General features: G+C 37.3%; 1 protein-coding gene across 1 annotated transcript in view; it reads left to right on the forward strand.

The window, feature by feature from the left end:
- LOC105045488 (uncharacterized) overlaps positions 1-13,503 on the forward strand; it is a 49,396-nt gene that overhangs the window by 24,008 nt on the left and 11,885 nt on the right. The window contains exon 4 of the mRNA XM_010923781.4: positions 4,688-4,863. Coding sequence (XP_010922083.1) covers positions 4,688-4,863 — 176 coding nt within the window. The remainder of the gene's footprint in view (positions 1-4,687; positions 4,864-13,503) is intronic.

Raw genomic sequence — 13,503 nt, forward strand, 5'->3', positions numbered from 1 at the left:
GACAACATCAGTGTATAGACTTTTAATGGACATACTTATGTGGATGGTGCATTAGATATCTCCATTGTAATAAATTGAAATAAAAGGAGTAGCTATGCTTCCAAAAAAAAAGGGCATGGAACAAGGATGAAAGCTGCTTCATCATGAAGGAGATTCATAGTGGCAAGTGTTTATACTGCCGTGTTGGCTTATAGGTGTTCATTGATTTGAGAACATTTGGAGGAAAATTCTTTAGGCATCCAAGGGGAAGGGATAAACAGAGACACAAACACCTCTTTCCATTTTTTCCCTGGGTTCTTCTTTGTCAATGTTCCTATTTTTAATCAAGTTTTGTAACTTAGTTTTTTTTATATTTTCTTTATGACCTACTTTTATGAAGTCCTTTTTGTCTCAGAGGTCCCTTATTCCTTAGTTCATTTTCAGAATTCTCATCATTTAATCATGTTTCTTCTGCACAAGATTCCTATCTAGTTTGGTAATCCATATGAAGTCTCATGGTATTTGATAATCAAAATATCAATTTTAAAGATGCCTCTCTCCCCACCCACCTTGCTCCAGTTTTCTAGGTGACATCATCACCTATATCTCCATCCTTCTAGATTTGATAATTAATTTGATTAGGGGACTTTTTCAATTTCAATAGCATCCTTGATTCTGCATCATCACACTAAGATTTTATATGTTACTCTTGGTTATATTTCTTGAGTTCTTGCTTTGAGCCTTGCTATTCACATTTTTTTGCTATTTTTAGTTAAAATTAAACCCCATCTCTAATTTTGATAAACTTGATGACGTCAAATAACATAAACAAGCGAACCTCTTCTTGAATGTAATTGATTGTCATAAGAAATGAAATGGTTTTGATGTAAACTTGAACCACCCGTATGTAGAGCTTGCACTATGTAGAACATTTCAACCATTTCATAACTATTTCTTATTATTGGGTATTCTTCTTATAGATGTCTTAAATAATAAGAAAATGGATTAATTATTCCTTAAATTCTTATCAACACCCAAGTTCGACCAGCCAAATGAGTAGGTCACTCCACTTGTCAATCGGTGTTTGGTTTTAAAGGAGCTAAGGGCAGAAATCAGTGTTTGGTTTTAAAGGAGATTTGAAAAAGTAAAAAGAATGCTTTGCATTAGATCAAGCTTACAGCAAAATCTGATTTAGCTGTGCAGAAATCCAACATTTAAGCAAATAACAGCATGTAACTAATAAACAAAATTGGGAAGGATGGGATTTTGATAGATGCAGAAACTTATCTATAGTGGAGATAAACCAGCAAGTAGAGGAATGCTGGTAGATGCAAACAGGAAGGGAAGGCTAGTTTAAAGAGAAAAATAAATAAGAGAAGAAGGAAGAGAAGCTGTACCAGGCCTTTCCTCCTTTCTCAATGATATCTTAGATGCCTAGTGCAGTTCATGTATAAAGCCAGCTGACTCCTGTTCTTTCCTAATTTAGAGTCTTAGATTCCACAATCTTGGGACCCAATGAGGCTTTATTGCTAACGTAAAGAATGAAGAAAGAAGAAAGGAAGAGCCTTCATTCAACATTACATAGGACTGTAGCATGAATAGTGGCAAACAGTAAACTCTCCTTATTCCATTTTAGGGCACATTTCCTAGACTGCCTCCTCACAATTACATAAAATAGAACCCACGCTAAGGGCATGTTTAGAATTGCTTAAAAAATGCTTTTGTGACTTTTAAATGAAAAAGGCCCTTTTTCCCCAAAAAAGTGTTTGGTAACATTATCTGAGATGTGCTTCTACAAAGAAAAAAAGTTGAAATAACACTTTTAGGAGAAGCAAGAAAACCTAGCCTCTAGCTTATCCTCTTTTTATGATGCAAAAACAATGCCAAACACACCCTTAACTAAGTCTGAATCTGTTTAAGTAGATTTAGGCTTCAACTTCCTCCTAATAATCACTAATTGGATGGATTCTTAGATTCATGATCACATAGTTTCAGCCTTCCATTGCTTGGATGGATGACTTGAAAGCCTTCTGGTCTAGTTCTTCCATCCTTTTGCATCCCCCATTAGTATGTAACAAGTGATCAAATTGGTCACTGCTACATTATCATGATTTTCATTGGGCAAATAATTATCTCTTTTTCTCTTGCAATCAATTTAATTTTTGGTTATTCAAATATTAATATAACAATTCATTCATGAATTATTTATAATTTATTCAACAAATATTCATGAGGTACAGAATATTGACCAAAGATTTAAAAACTGGTAGGTTGGTATTGTATTGTCGATACCGCACCATTCCAATGTAAAACTGACATTGTTATGATATGAACTGATGGTCCAAACTGGTGCATATACACTATTGACTGTACCAGCCAGAACCAATGACTTTTCATTCCTTTGGATGCTGTTAGTTCTGATGCGTGTCGTCGGTACCATTATCATGGCAATGCCATGTCATTTCAGTAGAAAAATTGTATGGGGTTTGCCTATAATTACTGTAATCTTTTTCAAACTTCAGTAAATTCTTCTCATATTTTATTTTTTTTTGTTCCTTTGCCATTTGATGCGCCTCTTAATTTCGGATCTTTTGAATTTTCACATCTAGCATTTCATTTCTGGTGGTGCCTTGAGATTGCTCTTTTCTCCTTTGATGAATTTTTTCATTAACAGAAGTTACTTTTATTCACTCAGATTACATTATGTGGATTGTTTCTTATTAATTTTATTTGTTTCCTGCCATTAAGATATTTGAGTGGTCATACTCTTTGTAGGTTTACTAGTGACTTACAGTCATACGTTAGTTCTTTTCAGCAGAGGAGAAATAATCTTTTTATGAAAATTCTATTCACTTTTGACAATTTGTGTTAAAAGCACCTATTTTCTATTTGATCTCACGTCTCTACGTAATATAAAATATTGTGTGCAATTACTTGTAGTACAGATCTTTTATCCATTCTAATCAACTAAGCCGTTTTATGTAAATAATAGGCCACTATGCAACAAGATTTTTTATTTTGTAGAACTGTCTTTTTGATGTGATTCACATGAACCCTACCCTTCTTCGTATGACATATATCATATTAGGTTTTTCTTTTCTGAAAAAAGGAAAAGTGGTCAAGACGGACATTCTTATTTACAGAATACAGGATAGGTGGGTGGGGATTTTCTCTCTGTGACCGATTGTATCTTGGAAAATACTTCTGCTGCAGGGGTCTGTAAATTTGTATCTGTTGCAGTGTAGATGAATGGTTAACAACCCATAATTCTGATGATGATACTCCTGCATTTTGGATAAAAAAATTGATGAGCTAGTAGCATGATGACAAAGATATGATTTCACAGAATTTCTTCTCAATATGCTTAGCTGATGGACTTTATTATGCTTTCAAGGATTAAACAAGGTAAGGACTGAAATATCCAATTTAGGTGATTGATGTGTGCCCTTCCACATTAATATGTGGATCACTAACGATAATCTTTTATGCAGTACTTGTGCGCTAAATGATTATTAAATGGATGATTGTCACATTGGTGCGCTCTGAAAGATGTGATTGTTGTTGCTGAACGACAAGCCTGGCAAGAGCAAGCCGCTAGAATATTTCATGGTTTTGCAGACAACTGAGAGTAGAAAAGTTGTTTATCCTTTTTTTTTAAATTATCCTTTTTTATTGTTTTAAGAATGCTTTAGAGGGTGAGCCTTGGTGCAATGGAAAGGTTGCTCCAATGTGACTTGGATGTCACAAGTTCAAAACACAAAAAGCATTACTTTGTACTCTCCAAACTGTTGTACATTTATTTTCTCATGGAGTGAAATAATTATATTTCATTTTAGAGTTATATTCAAGGTTGGTTGTGCTGGTACCAAGATCCATATCAGTTGCTTGATGGTACAGGATGATATGGTACTGTGCCCTTCCACCCCGGCTGTAGAGTGAGAGAGGGAGGGAGAGGGAGAGGTGGAGGGAGGGCTGGAAGCCCTCCGGCTCCCCTATTTCGAATAAAACAAGGGCTTTTTTTTTTTGTTTGCGGGGGGGGGGGGGGTCTTTATTTTGCCCCTTCAAAATGAAGTCAGCACCCCTTCACCTCTCTCTCTCTCTCTCTCTCTCTCTCTCTCTCTCCGCCCTTCTGCCTCTCCCCCTCCGTTGATGGATTTCTTGAACAGAGGGGCGGAATTGTGTCAGTCCGGCCTCGATATTGATCAGTGTGCCTCGAACCTAGTGGTTTGGGATGGTACTGCCTTCCCTAATTACATTACTATATCAAGATGGAAATTTTCAAGGTGTGTTATTGCTGAGAATTTAGGTGAGATCTCAATATGTGAGTACATGTAATATGTGTTTTATGATCCTGTTCAGCTTGCCGTTTTAAATGTTTTATCCTGTATATGTTATCAACAAATATGAATGATCCCTGAGACCCTTATATATGCGTGCAATGCATTTGCTGTTAATGTTATTTAGACATTCTTTTAGAAGTTTGATGAGAATGAGCTTTTTATGCATTTCAGTTATTGTGATATCAATGACTGACTGGGTAGTATACTGATTTCCGAGCTTTAGGGTGCTGGCTTGTATTTTGTTTTGCTAGAGATACTTAAGTGCAGCCATGATACAACAATATGTTTTTCTAATTCATAATGACAATTTTTTTTTTTGATGTTCTATTCAGAAAATGTGTTGAGATTTTACATTATGTATATGTCAGGTGGACCGAGGTGTTCCTCTAAGTGAAGCTTTACTCATGCATGATAAATGGTTGGAAGACAAAGGGATTAAGCAGAAAAGCTTTGCTATTGTGACATGGTCTAACTGGGACTGTCGTGTTATGTTGGAGTCAGAGTGCAGATTCAAAAGGATCAGGAAGCCTCCCTACTTTAATAGGTAATTGATTTAGCAAGACTAATAATCTTGCCATTTCATCTATCCAAGAATCACATCGTTGTCAAATCTATTGAGTCTTTTTTTTTTCTTTCTTTGCCTATGGCCTCTCCTTTTCATGGAAGTGTTTATATGCCTCAGTATCCATTTTTCTTTTTCATTCGTTATGACTTTTCCTTCATCTGTTCATTTCGCACAATGGGAAGGTGTTTGTTTCTTTCATTTGTTATTAGGTGGCCACATTTATTTATTATGTTGGTCAGTGCAATGGACTCCAGATAACTGCTCTTGGTATGAATACACGAATTTTATGCTTTACAACATTGTTACATGCACAGGGCTATGATCTGTGGTAACCATGTATACGTTCTTATTCCTTATTCCTGTGGATTCCTTTAAAAATGCTACTTTCCAACAACTATAAGTGGGATTCACGAGCTCTTTGTTATAGCTTTATTTACTATTAATGATCGCATGGTCATTGCTTTATTGTTAAACAAGGTTGCCTTGTCATCCTTTACCTTATTCTCCCAAAACACAACCATTACTTGCTTCCAAAATCCGTTGACTTGGTTGCTTCTAGCCTTAGCTTGACCATGGAATCGGGCATCAGTTGAAATTTTTCCAAGCATTACAAACTTATAGTTGCAATTTTCAAATAGTAGAAGTAGGTTCAACTAGTTGTTTTTGTTTGGATTTCCTTGGTTTTGGCAAAGAATGTCTTAAAAACACCTTTCACAGTCATTTCATATTTAAAAATATCCTCAAAATTCTTGCAATTACATTTTTTTACCCTCATCTTTCTTGTAAGTCCCGTAAGCTATCTTTGCCATTTGCAGCACTAAAAATATCCACTCAAATCAACCCAACTCATCCCAACTAATCTATCTCTTCTTGATCTGTGCATTTACTTTTAGACTCTGTTAAATCCATCAAATTCCTCTCATGCCATCTTTGGTCATTTACATGGTTCATTATATTGACCATACTGCCTGAGCATACAATATTGTACTAGTAGGAAACAAATACTTGGTACTTGGTAGTAAGGTTTGCTGAATCGATACCGAAGATCATAGTGGCTAGCGATCAGTTCGGTATGATATGGGTCCATACTTTGCTGCTGTGGGACACCAAATATTGGGAGAGGGAGAAAAGAAGAGAGAGATGGGGGAAGGGGAGGGTCGAGCGCTAAACCCTTATAGAGAGAGGAGGGAGGGGGAGTGTTGAGGGTTAAACCCTAATCCTAATCTTGAAGGGGGGAGGAGAGAGAGGAAGGGGGAGGGTCCGAGGCTAAACCCTAATCCTAACCCTAGTGAAGAGAGAGAGAGAGAGAGGAGGAAGGGGGAGGATGTAGGGCTTACTAGTGATGGTTGAGAGGGAGCAAGGAGCATCTAGCACAATCGACACCTTCAAACAATGGCGGGGGAGTGCTCTCGGACCATCATGAGCACCACGGGGAGGGGGGATATATCTGAACTAGGGTTAGGTTTATAATCAAATCAGAGGGTGGGGGAGCAGTTTTATAATTGAACCAGGGGTGAGGGAGGGGTCCAGGGGTGAGGGAGGGGTCTTTATATCCATACAAAACTGACTTGTTGAACCATTCTGACTTGGCGTTGATTTGGTTCGATACAAATTGAACCATTCAAGTTGGGTTGGTTCAGCAATCATTACTTGATATAGAGACATCTCTGAGTGTCAATGCTACAAATCGACCTATAGTGACACTGTACAAGATGATATTTGTTGCTGTAAGACTTCGGAGGATAGATGACGAGATCGGTCTAAGACCAAATTGGACAACTTCTTGGATGAATTCGGAGAAGTCCATGGCAAATCCTGCAGAGAAATCTTAAAATCGATAGGATACCCTCCGATTTAAGATCCTTTGATTTTTAAGTCAAACGATGCCTTGAAAATAGGTTGTGGAAATGGAAGAATAGAAGGATGAGAAAAGAGACTGTAGACAAGTGGAGGGAGGACTCTTGTTCCCTTCAGTAGGGAGCTGAGAATGATTCAGCAGAGTCTTAGCTCTATGAGTTCTCACTTAACTTATCTCTTGGAGAGTATTCCGTCCCCCTTTATATAGAGAAAATTTGCTCAAGTTCTTAGGCCGTTAGGAGAGTTTGTTGGACCGTTAGTTTGTTATAATAAAATGGCCAGCTGTATGGAGATCGTAGATTGTTTGCCTATGTGGAGATTATAAGTAGTTGGAAGACAGCTGATGCTGAGCTGGATGATAGCTACGAGATAATCGTTTGCATTTCGGTATTTACATTGGTATATTATTGACGCAACTCCTCTTAGATCGGTAATTGGCTGAATTGAATATTTAGCACCTTTAGTGCCTTATAATTATATCGGCTAAAGACTAACGTAATTCACCGTAGATTGGTAGAAAGCTGAGATAAGCATCATACGTTAAGAAAAGATCAGCTCTGATCAAATTAGATCGACAAAACAACAAACTGAAGAAGCAGATCGATAAATGGCTGATGTGATCCAAAAAAATATTTATAACTCAGATAATAATCTATTGCTACCTGGTCAGATGATGAGGTCGAATTAGATGTATCAACACATGCCCCTCACTTTCAAGACCTGAAGTGAAGTTCTTCATGTCGGGTGTGAAAAGTCCATTCAGGAGATCTCATTCGACTTGTATTATCACCATAAATGCACCATACCATCGACGATTGAAAATATTATTTTTTTAATCATTCGAAGTGACATGCCATTTCTTGAAAACGGTCCGTCAGATTTAGTAATAATAAATGCTTAGAGAATCAGAAGCTCATTATTATTTGGATGGCTATGCCCAGACGTGCGTGCGCCATGTGTCGTGTTGTCACTGGTCAGTTTATTCATCACTTGAATTCAACTTATGTGGCTCAATCAGGGAGAGGTGCGTTGAACCATTTTTTTGGTAGAATCGTCAGATCACTGACAAATGGCATCTATCCAGCAATGTAGCAGATCAATCCTGACTGTTAAGAAGTTCTGTAAATAGGTCTGTACTCTGCTTGAAAATCACTTAACTGTTTCTTTTGTGTGGAAGCCCTATCAAGACTTCTTCATAGCTTTCTTAGCGTCACTGGAGTTTGGGAAAGGGGATTTTTCAGCATCACAGGAGTCCGGGAAGAAGTCATTGGAGTCGACAAGGATTCTTCGAAAGCTTCCTCAGAATCTCCTCTGTCTTTTAGGTAGATTCTTTCGTCCTCGACTTTTTTGTGTAAATCCAGGATTTTAGGTTTCTACAATCTCTATTTACCTCTTTTGGACAGTTCTCCCTATTTTTCTTTTTCATTTGCTTTCCTCTTTCTATTTTCTTCTACTTTTCTTTTTTTTTCAAAAAATCTTCTAATAGCAGTAATGAGATAAGGGCAATCAGATGCCTCGGTCGACTTAACTGCTGCTCGAGTTTGAGGTGGAAAATTCACCTCAGGCAACAGCTAAAGTCAGTACTTCAGTTCGAGAGGATCCAGAATCTCCAGTAAGGGATTTTTTTGGATTACTTCGGTCCTGATACTGAACAGTCTGTCCTAATCGATCTCGATCTTTAGGAATTTAGAGAAAAATATTCAATTCCTGAAGAATTCCAACTGATAGCTCCAAATCAGAATGATCGGATCACCGAACCTCTAGAAGGTTGCATCGCATTTTACGATGAGGCACTTCGGTTTGGCCTTCGGTTTCCTTTATATCCCTTCTTTAGTAACGTTTTGGACTTCTGTAGACTCCATCCAACCCAGGTTGTCCCCAATGCTATTAGGATGATCATAGTATTTATTATTTGCTGTAAATTCTCCTCCATTGAACTTAGGATCTCTCTCTTCAGAGTCTTATTTGTTTTCTCACCTCAGCTTAAATGTAAATTTGGTCCTATCCTTCCTCAATCCACAACTGAAAAATCATTTTTTCTTCATTTTCTCTGATGTTCCATGGGGTTTTAACTGCAACTGGCGTAAGTCTGAAATCAAATGGAACTCAGATAATGAAATATTATTTGGAGATGAGGAGGTTTTTGCAGAATTTTTGGACATGAAGGTACCCAAGTTTAGCCTACTGGTGATTGATCAATCTTTGTTTGACGTCGGTATCAGTCAAATCTCTTCGTGGGATAAGTTCGATGTTAATTTCTTTTTTCTGTTCACCGTCATATTTCATCATTTTTCGTTTCTGACGATCTCTCTTTGTATAGCAACGATAATGAGGTTCGATCTGAAAAAGCTAGCTGACGCAAAGAAGAGAAAGCAAGATTCGACTGATCAGTCTGCTCCAAAGAGGAGTAAGGAGACTGCTGCTCCACTGAAATCGGTCGCCCCCTATTCATCACCTGGGGCAATAATGATAGACATGGATGCTGCTTTGATCTCAATTGCTCCATCGTTGAAGTCAAGCCGGCAATCTACCGAGATGGCCCATCCACCTCTAAAAGAGTCTACACGATCAAAGCAGGTGCCTTCTCTAGCACCTCCAAAATCGATGAAGTCAAATCGATCAACAGATCAACGGTCGAAGTTCTAGACTCTCGATGTTAGCCTACCATCTTCTTCATCGGAGAAAGTCGATCTCTCCAAGGTATCACTCTTGGAGACTCCGAGGCTAGACAGAAATCTGCTATGCATGATGATGCCTCAGAAGGATTGGATGCTCGAAGAAGGGACCTTTCCGTTGAGCAAATAATAAATTTCAAATTCAATAATATTATGGACGTAAGTCTTTATTCTTTTCTATTCCTTTTTTTCTTTTTTACATTGATTTTTTACTGATCTAATCTTTTTTTTTGCAGTCGGCCATGTTTTTTAGGTTGCTCAATGGGCAACTGACATGATTTTTTGAGAATAAAAAGTCTGGATGAAGGGCTCAAGGCCGAAAAGGGAGGTCAAGAAAGTGGCTGAAGAGGCCAAGGCAGCAGAGAAGGCTGCCAAAGAAAGTGAAATAATAGAGGGGCTGAAGAAGCAGCTTCAGGAGAAAATGGACTCTCTAAAAGAGAAAAATAAGCAGCTTCTAGACAACCAGTGTTAGATGAATGATCAGTATGACAAGCTACAAAAGCAAATAAAGAAGATTTCAGAATTGGAGGCCAAGGTGAAGGAGGCCGAATCCATGATTGAAAAGCATAATGAAGTTCTCTTTTCATATTGGAGGCAGCTTGATAAGGATAAAGAGCATCTGTCAAGGATCATTGAAGATTATAAGAATTCAGATGCTTTTCAAGGTGAGGTCATGGGGGCCTTAGAAGGAGCTTTTCATTATGGCTTTTTGAGCTATAGGAGTTTGATCATCAAGCTCTTTGCAGATCTTGATCTCAACAAGGTCACTATGGAGGCAGCTCTGGTAGCAGCGGTCGAAGTGACCTCTAGGACTACTTTTGGGGTCCGCATTACGGAGCTACCCGCCACTCCTACTGAAGTTCTTCCAACCAAAGACTCAGTCAGTCCGGTTGGGGTCTCCATTGTTGAAGTCACTCCGATGAAACCGGCTGACAAAGATCCTGCTCTAGCTTCTTCGGCAAGTATTTCTTAGGCTAAAGCCTGAACTATCTTTTCTTCTTTTTTTCTTTTTTTTTTAACTTTTGTATAAGTCCGATGTGGGCTTCTGCAGATATTTTTCACATCAATGAAATGAACTTTTCAAGTTATTGTTTTCTCTTCACTTTGGATAGTATCGATCTTGACTAACCTGATCTGAGTGTTGGGGTCTCAAAAAATATTTCAAGTCATTCACAGTAGATGGTCATTATCTGATTTTGGTCAGGTAAACCATTAAGGCATTCAATAAATATTGATTAATCTCAATCAAACTAATAATGGATCTAATGTGGTTAAATTTAATGCATAAGCTTATCATTGAAATGATTGAATCAAATCAACTAATTAAAGATAAATTAATCTCTTATAATTTATCATAAAGGTTCCAAAAGTACCTTTATTTGAGTTCAGAGTGATAGGTCGGGTTCTTTTATCTGCAGAATTGCGACTCGTGCTGTCTTTCCGTGATTTTGGTCATTAATTATTTTGAACCAATGTAGAGAAGTCTAGTTTGTAGATCTGAATGCTTTTTCATTAGATTCTTTCCGAGTCTATTCTGTTATCCATGAAATCCAATTTAAAAATAAGATGTTTCAGGTTTTTCACATTCGAGATCCAATTTGGAGATCGAATGTCTTGCATCATTCATGAGGTCCAATCCGAAGATCGGGTGTCTCAAATCTTGTGAGATCCAATTCGGAGATTGGATATCTCACATCATTCGTGAGGTCCAATCCGGAGATAGGGTATCTCACATCATCTTGTCCTGTTTTGGTTAGGATCATCATAGCTTGAGTTCGGCTTTTTTTGACCTCATTTGGATACTTGAATCTTTTTCTCATCCTTGTTTGGTCAAGCTTACTGACCTCATTCAGATAAAATCCTATCCTTATTTGGCCGGACATCGTAGCCTTATGTGGATAGATTTGTTTTTCTGATCAATATAATATTGTCAGACAAGATCTTCATTTATCATCATCCTCATTTGATTGGTTTTCACTGATCTTGTTTGGATGAAGAAGAATTTTTTGATAGAATATTTATATCAAGACGATCAGAATTTGTTCTTCATTAGGACAAAAGTTGAAGACTTTATTGAAAGATTTCATTGATTGTACATTATAACATTTTTAGCATTTCATATTCATGGAATGATTGTTCCATCCAGATTTTCAATTCGATAGGCTTCTGGATGGATCACCTCGAAAATCCGATTAGGTTCTTCCCAATTCGGAGCGAGTTTTCCTTGCTCCATGGGTTTTGAGACTTTAGTTCGTCGGAAAACCAAATCCCCCTTATGAAAAATTTTAGGCCTTGCCTGAGAATTATAATATCTGGCAACTTTCTGTTTATAAATTGCCATACGAATTTGGGCTCTTCCTTTAGTTTTCTTAAGTAAATATAGATCGGTCCTCAGTCAATCTGAATTGCTTTCTTCATGAAAATTTTCTGTGCTGGCCGTTGGAAGTCCGATCTCCATTGGTATTATAGCTTCTGTTCTAAAAGTAAGTTTAAAAGGTGTCTCTTTCATTGGCCTTCAAGGTGTAGTTTTGTATGCCTAAAGAACATTATAAAGTTCTTCTGTCCAAAGATCTTTAGCCGCAGTGAGCCTTGTCTTCAGGCCTTGAAGGATGGTTTTATTGGTAACTTCGATTTCTCCATTTGATTATGGATGTCCAACCGAAATAAATCTGTGATCTATGTGGAGCTCAAAACAAAATTCTTTAAACTTTTGATTATCAAATTGTCGCCCATTATCAGTGATTATGATCCGAGGCAAATCAAAACGGCAAATAATTGGTTTCTATAAAAATCTCATATTTTTTCTCAGTGATTTGTGCTAGATGTTCAGCTTTTGTCCATTTGGTAAAATAATCAATAGCCACCATTAAAAATTTTTTTTGCTCCGCGGCCATTGGGACTGATCCCAGAATATCCATCCTCATATTGCGAAAGGTCATGGTGTCGTAATAGAAATGAGCTCAGTCGTAGGCTGACATTGGATATTAGCATATTTTTGATATTGATCACATCTGTTGACAAGATTAGCAGTGTTCTTTTGAATTATGGGCCAATATTAGCCTTGTCGAATCACTTTATAAGCTAGTGATCCACCCTCCAAGTGATTGCCGTAGATTTCTTCATGAACTTCTCGAAGAACATAATCAATTTTTGATGGTCGCAAGCACTGAAGTAATGAAAATAACTATGACCTTTTATATAATCGGTTGACTTGAACGACATACCATGGAGCTTATCTTTTAACTCTTCTTGCTTCAATTGGATCAGTAAGTAGAATTTCTTTCAGAATATAATCCATCAACGGATCGATCCAACTTGGTTCATGCTCAATTGGATGATTGGCAAAGCTTCAATACTAGACTTTTCAAAAATATCAATAAGAACTTTTTGATTGAGTTCAAAGAAATCCGACGTGGCCAAATGAGATAGGACATCAGCTCGGGCAATTTTCGACCTCAATATTTTCATAATTTCTAGATCTTTGAAGCTTTTTAATAATTCTTTCACATTATGCAGATATTAGGACATTATAAAATTTTTAACTTCAAATTGACCTCGTACTTGGCCAACGATAAGTTGGAAATCGGTAAAGACTTTTGAGTTTCTTGACATCGAGCTCTTTAGCCATTTTGAGTCCCGCAATAAGCGCCTCATATTCCGCTCCATTATTTAAGGTGTCGAAATTAAATCTTAAAGCACGCTCTGTAATGACAACTTCTGGACTGGTCAGAATTAAACTAGCTCCACTTCCTTTTGAGTTTGAGACTCCGTCAATGTGTAGTATCCAGCAAGAATCTTTTCCAACATTTTTCGAACTTTCCAAGATTGGTTCTTCGTCAAGAATAGAGTATTTCATAATAAAATCAGCTAATACTTGAGCTTTCAATGAAGATCGAGGTCGATAATGAAGATCGAATTTACTTAATTCAATGGTCCATTTGGTTATCCGACCTGAAGTATCAAGTCGTCGTAAAATTGATTTTAAAGGTTGATCGATTAGGACAACAACAGAATAAGCTTGAAAATAAGGCCGAAATCATCTTTCTGATGTAATGATAGCATAAATTATTTTCTCGATTTTAGAATA

This window comes from Elaeis guineensis, chromosome 5, assembly GCF_000442705.2.
Source record: "Elaeis guineensis isolate ETL-2024a chromosome 5, EG11, whole genome shotgun sequence".
Lineage (NCBI taxonomy): Eukaryota > Viridiplantae > Streptophyta > Magnoliopsida > Arecales > Arecaceae > Elaeis > Elaeis guineensis.